General features: G+C 40.8%; 1 protein-coding gene across 1 annotated transcript in view; it reads left to right on the top strand.

Annotated features, from left to right (window-relative positions):
- Positions 1 to 14,591, top strand: part of cntn3b (contactin 3b) — a 53,437-nt gene extending 38,846 nt beyond the window's left edge. The window contains exons 15-23 of the mRNA XM_085158423.1: positions 43 to 201; positions 329 to 478; positions 5,347 to 5,417; positions 5,805 to 6,036; positions 6,467 to 6,576; positions 7,829 to 8,015; positions 9,473 to 9,585; positions 9,687 to 9,852; positions 10,369 to 14,591. Coding sequence (XP_085014549.1) covers positions 43 to 201; positions 329 to 478; positions 5,347 to 5,417; positions 5,805 to 6,036; positions 6,467 to 6,576; positions 7,829 to 8,015; positions 9,473 to 9,585; positions 9,687 to 9,852; positions 10,369 to 10,613 — 1,433 coding nt within the window. The 3' untranslated portion in view covers positions 10,614 to 14,591. The remainder of the gene's footprint in view (positions 1 to 42; positions 202 to 328; positions 479 to 5,346; positions 5,418 to 5,804; positions 6,037 to 6,466; positions 6,577 to 7,828; positions 8,016 to 9,472; positions 9,586 to 9,686; positions 9,853 to 10,368) is intronic.
- The last annotated feature ends 4,809 nt before the right edge of the window (positions 14,592 to 19,400 follow it).

Raw genomic sequence — 19,400 nt, 5'->3', positions numbered from 1 at the left:
GCTCACCTTGGGTTCACCCTCGTCACTGTCTGATTGATGCAGGTCCCCCAGGTCCTCCGGACAAGGTATCAGTGGAGGAAATCACAGACAGTACAGCACAGCTATCCTGGACTCCCGGAAGGGACAATGGCAGCCCCATCACCGGCTACATCATCCAGTCTCGAACTCCTTTTACCGTGGGCTGGCAGGCTGTAGACACAGGTACGCTGAAAAGAGGCTTCTGTAGTATTTATTTTGCCTGGATATTTATTTGCTCATCATTCAGTTGGAGTCCAGTTTTTAGCGTTCAATTTTCTTTCTATTAAAGAACTGAATTTCCACTTTGCAGTGCCAGAGGTGGTCAATGGTAACATGCTGACAGCCACGGTGGTGGGTCTGAATGCGTGGGTGGAGCACGAGTTCAGGGTGGTGGCACGCAATGCTGTAGGGCTTGGCGAGCCTAGCCCAGCATCAGCCAAGACCAGGACGGAGGATGCAAGTATGTACATCAAAAAAATTAAAGCTGCACACATTAACAGATATAAGCACCGATGGATCAGCTTTACTTTAAAATGTTCACTTTCTGGGACTCTATGTCTTCCTTGGCAAAAAATGAGTTGAGATTATAGCACAACTACAGAACTGTGGAAAATCAATTCCAAAAGTGACGCTTATTTTATTTGTGTTGGCGGTTTTTGATGTTATTGCCAGTTTGCTTGACGGCAGAGCGCTTTTACAAAAACACTTGCAATGGTGTGATAGTGAGCTAAAGTTAATATGTCCAAGAAAGTGACTGCTATGCTACAGATGATTTCACAGGAATGAATACCACATACTTCATTAGGTAGAAATGATAAATTGCTTGATAATTAAACATCAAATCACCCAATCGCATAGTAGCAACTCAGTGCATTATAGCATTTTAGATATGGTAAAGATTACCTGCTGAAGATTAATCCAAGTATCAGGATGGAGAAGAAAGGTGAAACTGCTGATCTGCTGGATTTTCCCACACATCCATCTGTAGTAGATCCCAACCAATATAGGGTTGTTGTAGGGCTGGGTCATATCATACCTTAAGGTTGGGCAAAGATAAGAAAATGAAATATCGCAATAGAATATGCGCAGTGCCTTTGTTTTCATATGCACATGGCGGAAAAACATGTGTTTTAAGCATGGCAGTGACGGAGAATGAGAAGGGCGAAAGCAGATCGTTGAATGAAACGACTGAACCAGAATTGGTTTGTAAAAATGCTGCAACTTCAGTGGTGTGGAACTGGTTTAGCTTTCGTCCGTCAGATACACAACAAAGCACTATTTTTGGTAGCGCATGCTAGCGGGCCGTCGTTATTACCGTGTCTTTTGGAAAATATGGCACACTTAAAATCAATCCTTTGATATTTCTGAAAATCGACAGTGCCCCTTATAATCCCGTGTGTATGAATTCTGGTTGTGTTTACTGACCTCGAAACGATTTTATATACACGACGCTCGTAAATCTGTCAAATGTTTCAATACAACTTTGCTAAGCTACGAACTCGCTTGATGGATTGTCGGAGTATTACTGTCACAATACGACTGTGTGCAGGCAAGAGTAGGACCCAAACGCAAACTCACAGAAACAAAGTAAACTCAAAAAACACAGCTTTATTGCTGGCATGGAGTGGGACACAAAAAACAACACAAAACTAAACTGGGAAAACAAAAGCACAAGGAGCCACAGGGAAAAATCACACAGCTATGAGGGAGGACGCAACACTGACAAAGAGAAACATGGGGCTTAAATACACTGAGGGATAACGAGGGGGAATGAGCCACAGGAGGAGAGCACAGCTGGGAGTAATTAGGCAGGACGAGACAAGGGAAGCAAAACTAGAAACATTAACATAGGACAGACTGTAAAAGTAAAACAGGAAACACACTGACGGAACTCAAGACATGTAAACTTAACAGACTGGGGAGACAGAACATAGGGACCTGAAACATGGAACAGAAAGGCATAGTAGACACAACATGAACATAACAACGCCACAGGGGAAAAGTAAAACAAAATGCAGGAACACAGGACCTCTTTCAAAATAAAATGGGAAACATAATGAAACGCAAACATGACAACATAAGAAACACAGACATGAAGCACATGAAGGACAAGGGAGACTTAACAGGGGTTGGATACACAAGGGGAATCTAATAAACAAATGAACTTAGATAACCTAATGAACAAAATAAACTCAAACTTAAAACGCTGGGTCAAAAGACCCAGGATCATGACATTTACGGCTATCGTAGGCAGGAGCCTCGCGGAGTGATACGTACTGTGCTTCAACATAATATTACCGTATTGTGTGTGTATAACCTCTTTTTAAGTTTTGTGGATATGATACATGGTTATGCTGAGGATATGTCGGCCAATTTCCACTGGAAATGTCTTTTGGTTAAACTGTCAGCAAGGAATTTGCACTGTTAAATTTTTATACAACTTTAATGCACATAAAAAACAGCTGCTTGTTTAAGTGAAAATACATAGATGTTTTTTTTTGCACTAATAAAGTTGTGGAGTTGTAAAGTATTTTGTCTAGTGTTAATTATATCGTCAGTTATATCGTTATCGCAAATTTTCAAATGTATATCGTGATAAATATTTTTGGTCATATCGCCCTGCTCTAATTGGTTATGTTTAGTCATTTATTTACTCATTACCCTGCAGTGCTCGGATCAGCTGGTTAATGTTTTTGTGGCACTTCAAAGCTGTGTTGCCAACAGGGATGTTGCAGAATGCCCTCTAGTGGACAAAGTATGTAGTAAGAATGAACTGTGTTTCAACCCCCCTCTTCTTTACTTTTTACATTTTCATTTGTGGGAATTTATTGCGAATGATGATACCAACAGATAAGCAAATAGGTAATACTACCAATAGTATTCGCTCGTCTGTAAATTTGTCGGCCCACCAAACTGGACAGGAGTTTGGAAACGCGTTACCTGGTCTGAGGAGTCCGAGTTTCAGCTGCAGCATTCCAGTGGTATGGTCAGTTTGGTGTAAATAACATAGAAGAGTGGAGCCAGCCCTCCTTGCATCAACGGTGTAGGCGATGTTGGTAAAATAGGGTGTGGGACAGTTGTTCTGGCAGATCCTGATCTCCTTAGTAACAACTGAGCATCGTTTCAGCATCAGTTTTGTTGTTGACCATGCCCTTGTTTACCTCAAACTGATTTCTTGAACAAGTTCACAGTACTCAAATGTCATCAGATCTCAATCCAATACTTTGGGATGTGGTGAAACAGGAGATTCACATTCATGAATGTGCTGCCAGCAAATCTGGAGCAACTATGTGATGCTATCGTGTCAACATGAACCAAAATCTCTGAGAAATGAATTAAGGCAAAGACTTAAGGCAGTTCTGAAGGCAGAAAGGGTTCCAAACCAGTACTATAGCAGGGTGTAAATAATGAAGTAGCTTATTCTTCTGAAAAACCAAGAAACTCCATGGTGTTTCCATTTTAAATGTTTTGAAATTTAGAGAGATACACAAGTAAAAATGAACATAAGGTTTGTGATTTACACTGGTTAAATTCACACAAAATACCCCATAATAAAAAACATGACCACAGTAATGCTGCCACCACCATGCTTCACTGTAGGGTTGGCATTGGCCTGGTGATGAGCAGTCCCTGGTTTCCCCAGACATGGAGGCTTGACATTCAGACCAGCAGTTCAATCTTCATTTCATCAGACCAGAGGATTTTGCTTCTCATGGTTTGAGAGTCCTTCAGGTGCTTTTTGGCAAACTCCAGGCAGGCTGTGATGTGCCGTTTACTGAGGAGTTGCTTCTATCTGGCAACTCTACCATACAGGCCTGATCGGTGGAATGCTGCAGAAATAGGTGGCCTTCTGGAAGCTTCTCTCCACAGTACAACGCTGGAACTGGTCACCTCCCTGACTGAGGCCATTCTCCCTGATAAGGGAAGACTCCTGTTAGTTCAAAACCTTTTCTGTTTACAGATGATGGAGACCACTGTGCTCATTGGGACCTAAAGTGTTACAGAAATGTTTCTGTGCCTCAGTGCAGTCCTGTCTTGGTGGTCTGCAGACAATTCTTGAGCTCAGTTTTATGTGTTAAAGGCTGTGAATACTTATGTACATGTTATAGTTTGGGCTTTTATTTAAAAAAAAAATTGCAAGAATTTCAAGCACATTATCACTTTGTTATTATGGGGTAAACTGTGAGGTTTATACTTTTTCTAAATATTATTTTGCATTTTTGCTACTGATTGGAGTAAAGTCTGACCTTGTCCTGTGTGTTTGCCCCTGGTCAGAATAGAGAAGAACTATCTGGCTATGGACCTTAGATTTTGTGTCAACTGGAAACGGATCCTTCACACTCTTGCTCTGTCACATTACTAAAAAATGAAGCATTTATAGGCTAAATCACTCGCTTTAGAAGTTCACTTTGTAGAAGGAACTAAAACAGCTTATTTCAGACAGAGGATGAACTGAGGGGCCGCACCAAGAACAGAGGACTAGTCTGAACTGGGAATCATGGAAAGCTACTCTAGTAGAGTCAAAGAATATAGAGCATCAAATAAGCATAACAGGTACGCTTTAACAATTTTAAGGCTTCTTTGATGAGCCTGTCATTTTACTCTATCCTATGTTGCCCCGTCTCTTGAAAATAGCCCCTTTTTTAGCCCCTTTGCAGACCTGGCGTACGTAGCTTAAAACATGCATCTTCTGCTTCAGTAGAGCAGCATGCAAAGCCTTAAAGTGTTACAGAAACTCTCAAATATTTTCTAAATCATAACATTTTATATTTTTCAGTTATATTTTTCATAGAACTTTGTTTATATATAATGATTGTTTTATTGTAGTTAAAGTTTTAGGTATGGCAAAAAAAAGAAGGATATCAAGTCTGGGTAGGAAAAAAAAGGAATCTCAATTCCAAGCATTCAACCACTCCTGGGCTTCAAACACAAACGCTGCTTACTAAATCAGGGCTCCACTTACGAAAGGATACTATGAGGACGTGCTTGAGTGCTCCTCCACCTACACTGTCGTTTTTTCCAGCACGCTGCAGTGCACAAACAGCCTAGTGGGAATTGAAAAGGAGTGGGTTGAGTCAAATGTCATTTGCAAAATATTACAAATCTTGGCTTGCGGTGTATGCACGCTGACATTTGGGCAAAGTCTGTAAGTCACTATTCTCTGCAATGCTTGTGTTTGCACAAAGTGGGGGATTTGTGGGGTGTGAAATGGAAGGCGAAGTATCTGCAGCTGGCATACTCGTCATAAGGTTACAAGTACAGTCGAGGCTTGTCGTTGAGCTTTGTAAACTGTGTTCTAATTGCTCCCCTTTGGGCTTTACCTCTCAGTTCCTGATACAGCTCCCACTGATGTTGGAGGTGGAGGCGGCACAAAGTCTGAATTAGTGATAACATGGGAGGTAAGTCATCTGTCACATTTTACTGTTCTCTCCATTGCCGGGTAATGGTTTTGCTTAATTGTGCAGAATTGAAAGGAGCAATTTTATGACCCCCATTAGAAGGAGACACCATTCATCTGGCTCAGCCCCCAAGTGCCATTTATTCCTCCAAAAGCAGGGATGGGGACACTTTCTTTAGAAAGAACTGTGCTCTTTAGCCACAATCACATATGAAAAGGAAAGATAAGGTAAAAGGCATTTGTGGAGGCTTCTAGGTGGTGGCAGCTGAGAAAGGGGCTGTGTCTATTCACGATATCCCTTAGTCGAGGCACAGTGCAGAGACGGGCCTGTCTGTTTTTTTGTCTGTATGCGTTTTAATATCACTATAGTTTTGTGTTTTGCTCCCAGCCTGTGCCCGAGGAACTGCAGAACGGAGAGGGCTTCGGCTACATCATCGCCTTCAGGCCTGTGGGCACGGTCACGTGGACGCGAGCGGTTATCTCCACGCCCGCGGCGCGTTACGTCTTCCGAAATGACACCATCCCACCCTTCTCGCCTTTTGACGTCAAAGTGGGGGCATACAACAACCGAGGCGAGGGGCCCTTCAGCTCTATCGCCGTCGTGTACTCGGCAGAGGAAGGTAGGGTACGGACTTCTCGGCCTGGCGGCGGAGAGTGACGCTTAAATAAGCTATAATCTCCCTCCTTATAACCATGACCTTGAATAGTAATCATGAAATGAGCTGCTTTTTTTCCAGTGCTGTTATTTCCTTCCACTCTCAAGCTGGGAATGTCAACTTGATATTAGTTATCGTGCTGGTAGATTACAGGAAATCCTAGCAGACTCTTACCACACCGCACTGTCAGGGAGGTATCCTGTTAATTGAATTTGCCGGGCAGATAGTCTTCCCTTATGTCAGTCACAGATCCCATTAAAAGAGAGCGGGGGAAATAGCTTTTCAGTGAAACTACAGGTCTATTTTGTGCCTTACCTCTTATTGCTATTAGTGTGTGTGATGGTGTTGGATGAGTCTGTGGGATTCTTACCACATTTCTGCTCTATTTCTGCAGTCCCCAGTGTGGCTCCTAAGAGGGTTAGGGCTAGAAGTGTGTCTGCAGCACAAATTGAAGTGAGCTGGGAAGCTCTTCCCACCATCCCTGAAAGAGTGCTTGGATATGAGGTACGAACTGCTACAAAATCATATTCTTTTCTCTCTTTTTTTTATTTCCCTTTCAAATAACATGATAAGTGGGTCTTTCCCTGTGCCTTGTTTATCCGTCTTATCCATTGTTTGTTTTTGTTTTTTTTTAAACGAGTCTCTCTCTTTAGCTTATGATATTCTCCGGCATCTTTGCATATATCTCAGAAGAGATTTTGTTTAATGCGTTACCATCACAAAGCGATCGCAATACTTTGGCACCCCAAAACTGAACCCACGAGAGGAAAATAAAAATCCCTCATCGCTTCAAGAATGCAAAGAAGGCTTTGCTGTTTTTAGTCTCCCTCCTCCTGTGCTCTTTCAGTATCTGTCACCTCTGGCCCTTCGCACAAAGCTCTGCAGTTGCCATAGTGCTGGCCACATTGTGCTTTCAGAACAGAGCTCAATTCTCCAAATGTGGTTCTGAAGTGGATTTAGGCTGCTGAATCTCAATAGGCCACCAACAGTATGGAAACCAAGGACTACACGTGTGAGGCACTCAGCTTTTAAGGAGATGTTGTTGGGCTTGTAAATTCAGTCGACGTTCAGATTTAATAATCCTGCGGAAAAGATTTGATTTCTGATCTTTATTAAACATGACTTTAATTGTCAACAAATTGGAAATACAACAATTTATGGGCAATTGAAAAACAGGGGCATCCCGTACGACAGGCTTCACATTTCAGTTTAATCGCTTATTGACTCAAGTCTTGTCACTTAATTCGAGATATATGAATATTAAAGATGATCCACAGCAAGCGGCAAGTTTGCTTTATCAAATATCGCGTCACCTGCACCTCTAAGTGTTGGCTGAAAGCCTGAGGGAAAGTTAGCTCTGCATCTAGTTTTACCGACCTGATGCTTTGCTAAACTAAAGTATTCTTTTAAAAACAATATTCTCAAGATTTATCCATAACCTCTTTTCTTTAAGATCCACTTTCCTTAGACTTAGAAAGACTTAAGGCAGAATTTTCAATCCTGGGTCAGTGATCATATGGCTCTCTAGTGCCCTCTGTATATAAGTAGGGCGGCTGAGAGGATGTGCATCAGGAACTGAGACTCAACTAGTGAAAAATGTATTATTCACCACCTCCTCCCCCTCCCTATCTGTAATACAAACAGCATTTCAGATTTCACGATGGATTATGAATTTTAATAATGCAATGAAATGCACCGCTTGAATCTTTGCACCTGGGAGCCTGACTTTTTTTTTTTTACCCTTCTCTCCTACCAGGTCATGTACTGGGAAGATGACACCAAGCCTGACACTATTGGCAAAGTGCGCTTATCTGGAAACTACACGCTGGTTAATATCACAGGGCTGAAAGCAAATACGGTGTACTACCTGTCTGTGGCTGCTTTCAATACGGCTGGCCCTGGGCCACAGTCCGTGCCCATCAACAGCACCACAAAGAAACCACGTGAGTCCATCCCCAGACGCACATTGAAAGTATCTTTACATGGTAACCTTCAGTTTGGCATTGGACTGTCCTCACCATGCTGGGTGTTGCATTTGTTCAGCTTTACTGTTAGTGTTCAGACTGTTCCTTTTTCCAAACAGAAGTAGCTCTAACTGCCTCACGCCCGCAACAAATCCAGGAAGTCGTCTTTAGTTTGGCAAATCTGTTTAAACTGCCCCTGCAGGTTTAGACCTACATTTGTGCTTATTTTTTCCTATATTTGTATGCTCTTATGTTTTTTCCTTACACCTCTGAAACTGGTCATAGCCAAAAGCCGTCCCCCTCTGAGCTTGGCTCTGCTGGTGGTCTCTGCTTGTGAACAGTAGGGAGTCCCCACTCTCGCCAAGAGCTTGCTTATAGGAGATCTTTGTCTGATCTTTGGGGTTGTCGTCTATTATAAATAAGCTCCTCTGAGATGAACTGGCATTATAACAATATATAAAAAATATATGAATGTATTTTGGAAATCTCAGAATGGAAAGAGCAGGAAAAAATCTATTCACTACACAAATAATGATAACATGGGGAAAAAATAACAGAAAAGAAAATGGTATTCTCCTCATCAGATGAGCAGTATACAAAAGAGTAGTTTTCCAGTTTGCATTAGGGCATCAAATTTGAAAAATTAAGCAGATTTCCCTTAAAAATCACTTTCTGATGGGTTGGTCAATTTTGTTTTATTCTTTTTACCCTCAAGCAAGTCGATTGTTAACCACTACCATGGATATGAAACTAACTCGTGGTATTCAAACTTGGATCCCGAGTCAGCGATTCAGTCAATTGAAAAGTCAGTTCAAATATAAAGATAAATGTAATATATAAGAAACATTTATGCCAGTAAAAGAAGTGCAGTGTGTCCCTTATTCATTTTACTTTATCTTTGGGCCCCTGATACGACTGTGCCATATCACGCTGTCGAGCACCAAGCAATATTTGAAATAATGGCATTAAACTTAAACCCAGCGAAATCTCTGTGAAGTTTGTGACACGGTCCTTATGTCTCATGTGAGGAATCCTGTCTGAGAACATCTGGCATAGGAATGTTAGTTGGTAATTTAGGGACCAACAAAGTCTGGTACATATTCAAAAATGTCTAAAACGGGATGAACAGTCAGGATGAGGTAGAGCTTGCCAGTAGGAGTTTCCAACAACACTTTCTCCTTTGTTAGGGCTAACCTGACTCCAGCTAAATGACTCACTGCCTCTGAGATAGGTACAGTCTGTCCTTCCACTAGCATTAGTTTTGAGACACCAACAGTTTTCTCATATTATCACTAAGTGTTGTCTACAGTGCAGTTTATTGACTTTGTTGGAAATTCAACAAAAACCAAGAATTTGAATGTTGCTTCAGAAAGATGCTTTTAAAAAAAAGGCAACCAGCATATCCTCTGTATACTTACTTCTGATTTCTTTTGTAGCTCCAGATCGGCCTCCGCTCAACATACAATGGAACATGATTGGCTCCACACTTACGCTGCACTGGAACCCTGTAGTAGCCATGGAGACAGAGTCAAAGGTCACTGGGTATTTGGTAAGTCCCACTATTTTTGCAAAGCTGTGATTTATCTCCAGAAACAGTAATGTCGGTGTTTGCATTAGCTCATTTTCCGGAGTCACTCCCCCTTGCCTCAGGTGATGCTGAAGAGACATCGCTACAATGACATCCTTACTGTGTCGACCAACCGAACCACTGCTGAGCTCAGCCTCTCAGCCAACGACAACTATCTCATTCAGATCAAAGCCGTGAGCGAGGGCGGCGAAGGTGTGGGAAGTGAGCCTATCCACATCCATAAATTAAGTGAGTTTCTTGTTTTTTTCCTTTTTTTAACCCACTGATAAATCTTACGGGTGAATTCATAATTTAGAGAGAGCATTTAATTTTTCTTCATCGCATCCTTTCCCAACCAGGTGTAATAGACAGTGCGAGAAAAGCGACCTTTTTAGAAATGCGTGCACGGTGTCATCCATCTCTGCCATTGGGTTATTATTCCTTGTTGACTGGCTGCTCAGCGCAGCAGCATATAAAGCAGTTCTGTGCTCCCATCCCGCTGCTGTGCAAAATTGTGAGGCAGCTCGATTTGGCGCTCTACTCTTTTGATATGATACCAATTTTATCTTCTCGGGATACTTAGATAGCCTCTCCTGTTGAAAGGCACTAATAATGTAGATATAAGAAAGTGTCACGCTCGGTTTTTGATTTACGATGACTTGTCAGAAATTTAGAGGATAGCACAGCAGCGTGCGGGTTTTCTTCCTTTGAGTTGAGAGGTAGTTCTGGTTCTTAACGAGCTGCTCTGTGGGTTTTCGGTTGCAGGTATGGGAGCGCGGGGCTCGGGCGCGAGTCACCTCAGCCCGCTGTGTCACTCTGCAGTCCTCATCGTCGCTCTGCTCCATCTGGTGATCTTTAATCACAGCCGATGGAGTGCTCTCCCTCTCTCCCCCTCCATCCCTTCAGTCAGCCTGTCCTGTGTTAACCCTCCACTGGACTGGCACAAAGCCCGGGTTTCAGCGGCTGGACTGGGGAAGGCTGGAAAAGACCGGACTGCGCCAAATTCTTAAAGAGACCGTGCCACTTCTTCTTAAAGGACCATCAGATAGAGATGTGATGATTTGCGTGCATGAAATCTTTTGGTATTTTTTCCAGTGTCATAAGTGCCACCGTGCTTTAGGTTTCATTTTAGAAGTTCTGATGTCTACATGACTTATCTTAGTATCTTTGGAGATACTAATGCCTTAAAACCGACTTTACATATATAGTCCATACCAAAGTAGGTAACAGAGGCTGCTTGTTTTACCCTATAAGAAAAAAATAAATTATTGTCTCAGCAAATTGATATAATATAACGATAGATTGCATCCATACTTGATCATCTCACAAGTCATTAAAACCACACTTATCCAGTATTTCTGCAGCCATTTCGAACAGAAACATCCATTGCAGGCTTAAAGTTCTACAAGGTTTTGTCAAATGTGTGAAAGATGAATAGCCAACTGATCAACTGTGTCCAAATCCCACTTAACCTGTGCACTAAAATAAAGTGTTCAAGAGCCATAGGCTCCTAAGCTAAGTTCCCCCTCCCAGTACTCTGATAGATCGTGGCATTTTGCCGTGTTTCATGCTCCTCTAAATAATAAATACCTATCCACATTTTCAGCCTAGCAGAAAAAAAAAAAGCCCAGATTCCAGAGAATAGAAACGTTTGGTATTTCAATGTCGAGCAGATCCCATGTGTACTGTTCCTCCTCTACATTTAGATGACCTGTATACTAGATCAGTTCATCGTATCGAGAACATGTACCATCTACACCCCAGATGACCAGCTGGCCCGGTGCACAGTGGACTTTGGGATAACAGTGCCTTCGGTAGAGGTATATTAACTTTTTTTCCTCTTTCTTTCCTCTTCAGAGAGATTCGTGTTGCAGCAGAGGTATTGTTTGCTTTTCTTTTCTGCAGAAATTAGTTAGAAAGGATAGGAAACTCGGCATGTAGAAGAACCCATTATCGGAAATGGTATGTTGATTAAATTTTCATCGACACACCGGAGCACCTACGACAAAAGGGGATTGGAAGCTTTAGGAAAGCCGCAATGGATTGAGATATATGACGGAAATTCTGGTCTCAGTATTTATGGTCTGTGGTATAATAAATGAATCCATCCGTAGCATAATTTATGGGCTATTAAGGTATCGGAATAATTGATGCGAATACCGTGGTGAAAGAGCCCTGACTGGAAATGGAGCAAAAGGCATGGCTGTCATTTTACCCCCACCTCATCGCTGTCGGTTGGACACATACCAAGCTGAACATTAACAAAGGAACATTGCTGCTCTGCTGAGGGAGCTACTTTTCACGCCTTTTTATCATGTGGATGAGTCTGTCAAAAGCCACCCAAGTAAAAGCCGAGGTGTGATTGCTGGGGTCCTGACAATGTTCACGTGGAAGGATCCAGTCAACCCAACTGCTACACATTACTGTGCCTTTGCCGAACACGGGGCTGCGTACGGTTATTAGCTAGAGACTGTCATCGTCTGCATTTTGCACTCTTTACTCCCCCTCCCTCCCTAAAGTCCCCACCTCAAAGTCGAATGAAAGCACAAGGAATTGATGCAAGGTGACTGGATGTCCTCACTTAAATGTCTGAGCAGGTGTGCGGACCCCAGCGGCCTCGTAAAAAAAGTCCGACATAATCAGGCTGTCCTATCCGCTCCTCGACTGGTTTCATAAAGCGCCGCGCTTGTTGATTAGACTGCTGCAGACCAGTCAATGGGATATTGATTTTCCTGCCCCATTATTACAGCTGTCACAATTCAGCTGCTTGATTGACTGATGGCCGTGTTCTTATTGCACTTGTTGTGTTACAGTCAGTGATGTTTCAGATGTCCTCCACTACTTTTCTCCCTATCGGAAGACTTCAAAGACATTCTTTTTATTTTCTGTTGTTGTTGTGTTTTGGTTTGACTAGAAATCACTGTATTTGCTTCGCTTGTAGTGTACTTGTAGATTGTGACTTTGAATTGGAGCAGTGACCTGAAATTGATTAGCTGGTTTATTCTTTTGAGTTGCACATCAAAACAAACCCTGTCGTGCTCCAGCAGCAGTACTGCTGTATCTTTCTTTCCAAGAGCAGAAAGGCCCGGTCACACCAGCATTTAAAACGGTGAAATTTCAGTTCCAGAGCAGTTCAGGCTTGCTTTGATCAGTGCAGTCACTTTTCTTGCCTTGAGTTAAACACGGGTGAATTTTTGGTGGTGCTGACATTGCTCACAGCATAAGAATCCAAATAGGGGGAGCTAGCCTGGCTAATTTACTCTGCTGCACTATCAACTTTTATTTAACTGCAGTATGTTTAAGTGTATCCTGCTCAACAAAAGATCTGTTTCTGTGAGCTTCAGTGGTGCGAATCCTCTCTCTTGCATAAACTGTGTGTCCTTAATGTCCCATTATGACAGTACTAATGACCTGGCAGTTTGCAATCTAGCTAGCTATTTTTTTTCCCCCGGGTTGGAGCTAAATTGGATGAGCCGGCTAAATACGTTTGTGATTTTATCTGATTTAAAGCATAAATGGATTCAGCAGGCATGTGCACCCACCAAGGCAAGGAATGGTTTGTAAAAATTGAGAAAATAGTCCAAGAACCCACAGTAAAACCGATGACAATGCCTGGTTCGGCCGGCCAACTATAAAAATATCACACCGACTGGAATGAAAAGTAATTAATTTTCATGTTAAAAAGAGCAGTAACCATGAAATATTGGTGTTTTCCAGATGTATTTCAGGTGAAATTCTATATACTGTTTAATCTATAAGTGCTGTACAGTATACAGATACATCTATCTGTATTCCAATACTTAAATATTATGGACAGTTTGCAGCTATGTACTAAAGTAAAATATAAAATATTCTCCTATGAAAATGAGTTGGACCAAAGTATCTGAAATTATAGTTCACGTACAAGAAGAAAGTGAGAGTCGTGGCATTTTCCTTTGCACATTTCGTGTTTTTGCATATTATGCATTTTGCTGCATAAACTTTACATGTATATCACATGATTTTTACTTTTGAAGTGCTGACCTTTTTTTTTTTCATAGCTCTTCACTAGTCTGCTTTGATTGTCAGGCAAGTCTTTAATCATATATGTCTCCCTCTGGAGCCAATCTAGTGCCAAACCTTTTCTACCATTTGGTAAGTCTTCACTGAGTGAATCCTCGGAACAAGATAACAGCGTGGAATAAATAACCCAGTAGACAGAAAGCAGAAGGATTTAAGAGCCCTAGCTCGAGCGTGGTCCTAACTCCACAGTATGTCCAGTAATTCACAAACTGGCCAGTCAAGCTGTGATGCCTGTTTTATGAATTTGGTGTGCAGTTTTCTGGTGTGACCGGGCCTCAAAGCAGCTTGCGTGTTTCTGAGTGGTGTTAATATTTCCATTAATATCCAAATAAGGTAACCTCATCGCCAGATTGCAGGCTAAAAGGTTATTAATTTACAGTACGTAATTATGTGGCAGTTTCTCAAACTGCCTTTTATTTACATAGACGTAGTTGAGCCTAATGTGTAACGTCTGCTCATGTTCACATAAGAAAATTAAAGTATTGTTTCTGACCTTGTGCTATAAAAAAATACTACAAAGTACAATCTGAAGAAAGTAAATAAAGGGATTACTGGAGTGGCTGAAATGTATTGAACACAGAGCAACAACGTATCTATTTATATCCATTCAGTCATTTCAGTCAGTTTGGTTTTTTGTGGTTGTTGCTAGAAGTGCACCAGGTCCAGTGTATATAGCTTGCATATATTTCTTTTTTAAATATGGCCATCAAAGACAACCTTACTGCTTTTCTATAGTGTGTTCTCTGACCTTAATACTGGTGTATTAATCATTGATCTCTGTGAGATACTGACATGTAGAATGGCATTTTCATATTGAAAAGTAACTGTACTGTCTTGTATACTAAAATTGTGCATGTTAATCATTGTTTGTGAATTTGTGTTGAGTTTTTTTCTAAAACTATAAGTTAATAAAAATGTTTATTCCAGCTGCTGGTGTTTTCTCTTGCTTTTAGCCAGTTACTAACATACAAGGAGCTTTCTTTAATTTGTAATCCAAAACAAGGACCCCAGGGGGCCCCAGAGCCCTAAAGTGCTAGTGACTGTTTGGTAATTTGATTGATTGCATATTTGTATGAGAATTTGCTACAACAAAGTACAATAACAACTAAAAGGTCTACGTTATTAGCTGAGCTATTCCTGAGTGTTATTATTGTTGTTTAAATTGTTCTCAGCTAAATTAAGTTTTAACAGAATTACCACAAACTGACTAACACCAATAAAACCTGCATGGAGCCGGGATGTGTTATTCCAGCTGGGATATTGCTTAGTTTCTGAATCTCAGGGCAAATTATGCAGTTGCAGTTGTCACTATGTGCAATGTGGAATTTTGCACAACAGGGTGTTGTAAACACTGCAAAAAAAGGAAGCGCAAAAGGGGGTCAACGGGGACCACTGTGCAAATATTTGCCCCGAGCATCCTACCAGGTTAATCTAGCTAGGTTAAATGATATGTAAGAAATCCTTTTAACTGTGGAAAAAGGGATATTTTTCTATATCAAAAATAGGCCTCGCCACAGAATTGGGATTTCGTCGGTAGAATTGAAGGAGGCCACATATAATGTCAGGCTGCCGTAAAGCTTTGTTGGATTAATGAGCCAGGGAGCACGTGTGTTGCCGTTGGCTATTCAAATCAAACTCCTTTAGCTTCACTTTAAACAGTGTGTGCGTATTAAAGAAAAAGATTACATTTACAGCAGTCATGAAATAACTCGCACCTCATCTGAGCGAGACTTGCCAGTTTCTAATGTTATAGCGATATTTGCTGTTTGCAAAACATTCTGTATTTGTGCTGACAGTTTGTAGTTATATTTCTTTTTAGTTGCAAAAGCATTTATTTTGCCGATGGTAAGTTTTACTGTTCAGCCCAAGTGTTCACTGATAAGTGGTGTGTGGTAAAGTTTTTCTTTTTTTCCTTCCAGCAAACCGTACACGTTTGGACACCTGTTACACTGAAACTAAATTGTATCCAGATGCTTTATAGCTGATTAAAGTAGCTTAATCATTGCTATCACTGTGCACTTCACATTGCCTTCAGCTGCTTGTAATGTTCTTATATGCTCAGGTTGCTACAACACTGGACCTACATCACGCAGGTTCCTTAGGCGGAAAGGGTCAGCTGATAACAAGAACAGGCTGTCAGAACAAACCACATTTGAGCTTTACTCTTCAATCATCAGTTGTGATATCCATAAACAAGCCTGCACTGTCCCATAGGTCAAAGCTGTTATTATGAGCTGCAGTCACATTCTGAAATTAATCGACTTCTCACTGTTGTGTGAAGGAGTACATCTCTGGCGTCAGACTCGTTGTTTCAGGAACTCTTCCATGGGTCAGTTCAGACTGAATGGCTAATATGATCACTTAGTTGAAGACTTGTCGAGACAAAGCGACAATCTCGCCATGAAGAATCCGAGGCGTTCGATTGAGGCGTCAAGACTTTGACTTACAGGGGTCGGCCCTAATCGATACTTATCACAATATGGCAAGTTAATCCTTGATAACAGCATTTCAGCTAAAAGGCTAATGATTTAGTGCCATGCAAAACAGACATTTGGAAATACAATGAAAAAATTTTTCAACTTTCTAAAACACAAGAACTCCAACTAAATTTACTCTAAAACTAAAGTTATTGTTATGTTATGTTATTAAAAGTTATAACATAACATAAAAAAAAGTTATGTTATAAAAGTTATGTTATTAAATGCAACGAAATTAAAGAGAGTTACACATTAGGAATCTTTATAGTCATAAAATAAAATTTTATGACCCAGTTTTAATCCCAGGATCCTACATTTGTAGCAGAAAAAGACATATAGATGCTGCTGTTGATAATTCACAGAGGGACTTTGCAAATATCAAGCACAATGTAACGAGTAATAAGGCATTTTAACTTAAATGGCAACATCATAGTAGTGCTTGATTAAACTAAAAAAAAAAGTCCTTACATAATCCAAAGCAAGAAGAAGAGGAGAGAGCTTCTGCTTTTGGGATTCACACATCGCTGGCAAGCAGGTCTTTTTAGTCAGTGAGATCTAAACAGGATTACTTTGTGCTACAGCAGTTTGTAGAGCAAAGGAGTGTTTCAGAACATAATCACCCGATTCATCAAAGCCCAGCTTTGCACTGCCTTCTCCACTGTGCATTTTCCCCATCATTAGCCTGGCACAGGCACAGTATCTGTGAAGAATAGAAGTTCCTTTATTTTTGACCTGGGGTTGTCTCTAAGTAATAGACAAGCTGTGGGATTTGAACTCGTGCTTTTTCTTCAGAAAAGGTGCCTCATTTGCTTTCACCCTTTGTTGACCTCCATGTTTGAGTTTTACACTATTTATGAGGAACTGCAAATTATTATGCATATAAATGATCGCCACTGAAAATCCAGTTGTAACGAGATATATATGAATGCTTCTTTAGAGCAACACCGCTCGCGCTCTCATGGCTCCCTGTACTATTTCCTCCAAATTTCTTTCTTTCTGTTTTTTGTACACGTGACACAGCATCAACCTGTTTCAGATTCATAAAAAATATTATTAAAGCAAAGGGTTTCTGAAACAAAATTAAAGTTCGCTTAACTTTTTTCCTAAATTAGCACCAGCAGTAACACCATCGCACTATAAGCTTTGTTAGTTTTGGCAGAACGCATTTATTCTAGCTGAGATGTTTATGAATAACTTAAGGTCATTTCATACTTTCAAATCTGTCCCCGATTCAGTGTGTGTGCATCGGGATTTTATAATTAAAGTGCTCTGGTCTTTCACACAGAATCACTCATGTGTTATTCATGGCAAATGATTACAAAATTTAATATAAGTGTGCTTTCAAGTGACAGAAAGACAGCAATTTTCAGTGGTATGTTATCTCTTCTCTTCCCCAAAAATGCTTCATGTTTCTGAAAATTAAAAGAGTCCGACCTTCCTCCCACGTCACCTCTGCTTTATTTCAAAGAATCAGAGCGACTGATTGGTTAAAAAATAAAAATAAAACAACTGCGCTTTGACGCAAGCTGCAAAGAGTCTCAAGCGTTATTTTTTTGACAGGAGACAAAAGTTGCTAAATGAGATTTGTTTCATAGAGAGACAGACATCCATACAAGCCACGTATTCAAGGCTGTGAGTGCCAATGGGTATCTTATTAATTAAACAACGCGAAATGTCAGCATGATCACATATTCATCAAACAGGTTTCTGAGGGAAGTGCTAACCATATATATGTTTTTCTTATGGCAATTAACACAGCGGACATTGTTAAGGTTAAATGGCCATTAGCATAAAAGATTCTAAAATGATCCCATGCATTTGCAGATAAAGACTTCAGCCACAGTGAGTATTTATGGATTTCTTTTTAGCACCAGCCCTGCTTTGTCCCAGGTCATTATAGACGCTCCATCAGTGTTCGCTAATTAGGAGGGCGCCTTTCTTTACAGACGACAAGGGAAGGGACACAAGAGGGAGGTTTGGAAATTAATCATTGAGGTTTATTAATGAGGGGGTATCGGCCCTGTGTGGCCCAAGAACAATATGAAAAGGAGCGATCAGAGACTAGCTCCATCCATCACTCTGGGAAGTGCGTGGAGGCCACCAGCAGAGTAAAGCTTTCAGAGGCAATCTTTAATGTGGGCACAAGTGAAGAAAGGAAAATCATTAACTGAAATAGCATATTAGCTGGACCTGATCCAATATTAACATTTGCTATTGTTTCTGTTTGAAAGCTCCGGCTTTTCATCACCGCTTCCTACAAATTTGATGGCGCTGCTTTACTTCGACTGGCAAATTAAGGAGAGATTCACCGATCGACCAGGAACAGCAAATGGAAGGTTTTCAGCAGGGTGATTGTTCATTTATCTGTTGAATTTATAAACATACTGGAAAATGATGAGAGTGCCTGACATTTGTTTTGCTATATGGATCTGTTCCGCCTGCTTTTGTTTAACAAGGTAAAATATTTCAGCTAAAGGTGCGTGCACAGATCTCACTTCTATTTCATTGTTTGTAACTCTTTCCAATAGCGGTGCACTTTATTTTCAGGTGTTTTTCTAAGAGAAGGTTGTGTAAATTACTGCAATTTAGAGAAAGAAACAATTGAAGGGATGGGCAATAGAAATTTTGCTACTGTCAGGGAGACAGGTGGCTCAAGAGGTAGAGTGGGCTGTCTACTAATCAGCATGTCAGTGGTTTGTTCCCAAGCTTCTCCAGTCAGCATTTCAAAATATCCTTGGGCAGTTGATACTGAACCCTGAGTTGCCTTTGATGCATCCATCAGAGTACAAACAAACCTTACACGAAGGTATAGAAAAAGTGCTTACGTGTATGAATGGGTGAATGATGCTTGTAGAGTGTTACAAGTGCTCAGTTAGAGCAAGAAAGCATTCTATGAGTATCATTCACGATACATGTTATTTCTGCACACTGCAGTATAATGTGACATAAACATAAGTCCCAGTTGTTGTGGATTTTTATAGGTGATGCACGATGATTTAGAATTACATTTATCCCAGTCAGGCATGTGTGCCAACTGTAAATTCCCACTCTAATTATTATTGGTCAACATCAGCATTTTGGTCAGTTTGATTATCATCCTGGGATTTAAATGCCACTGAATTAGCTCAGTGTGTAATTCCACAATTCAGAAAGGATAAAAGGACGGTGACAGCACTAAAACCAGTGTGACCACTTCAAAAAACATAAAGCCATTAGGGAGGAAAGATGGTATAAATGCAAATTTAAAGTTTTGGATTG

This window comes from Neolamprologus multifasciatus, chromosome 5 (assembly GCF_963576455.1).
Source record: "Neolamprologus multifasciatus chromosome 5, fNeoMul1.2, whole genome shotgun sequence".
NCBI classification, from domain to species: domain Eukaryota; kingdom Metazoa; phylum Chordata; class Actinopteri; order Cichliformes; family Cichlidae; genus Neolamprologus; species Neolamprologus multifasciatus.
Note: the sequence above shows the minus strand (reverse complement) of the source record. Positions and strands in the feature narration are given on the sequence as shown.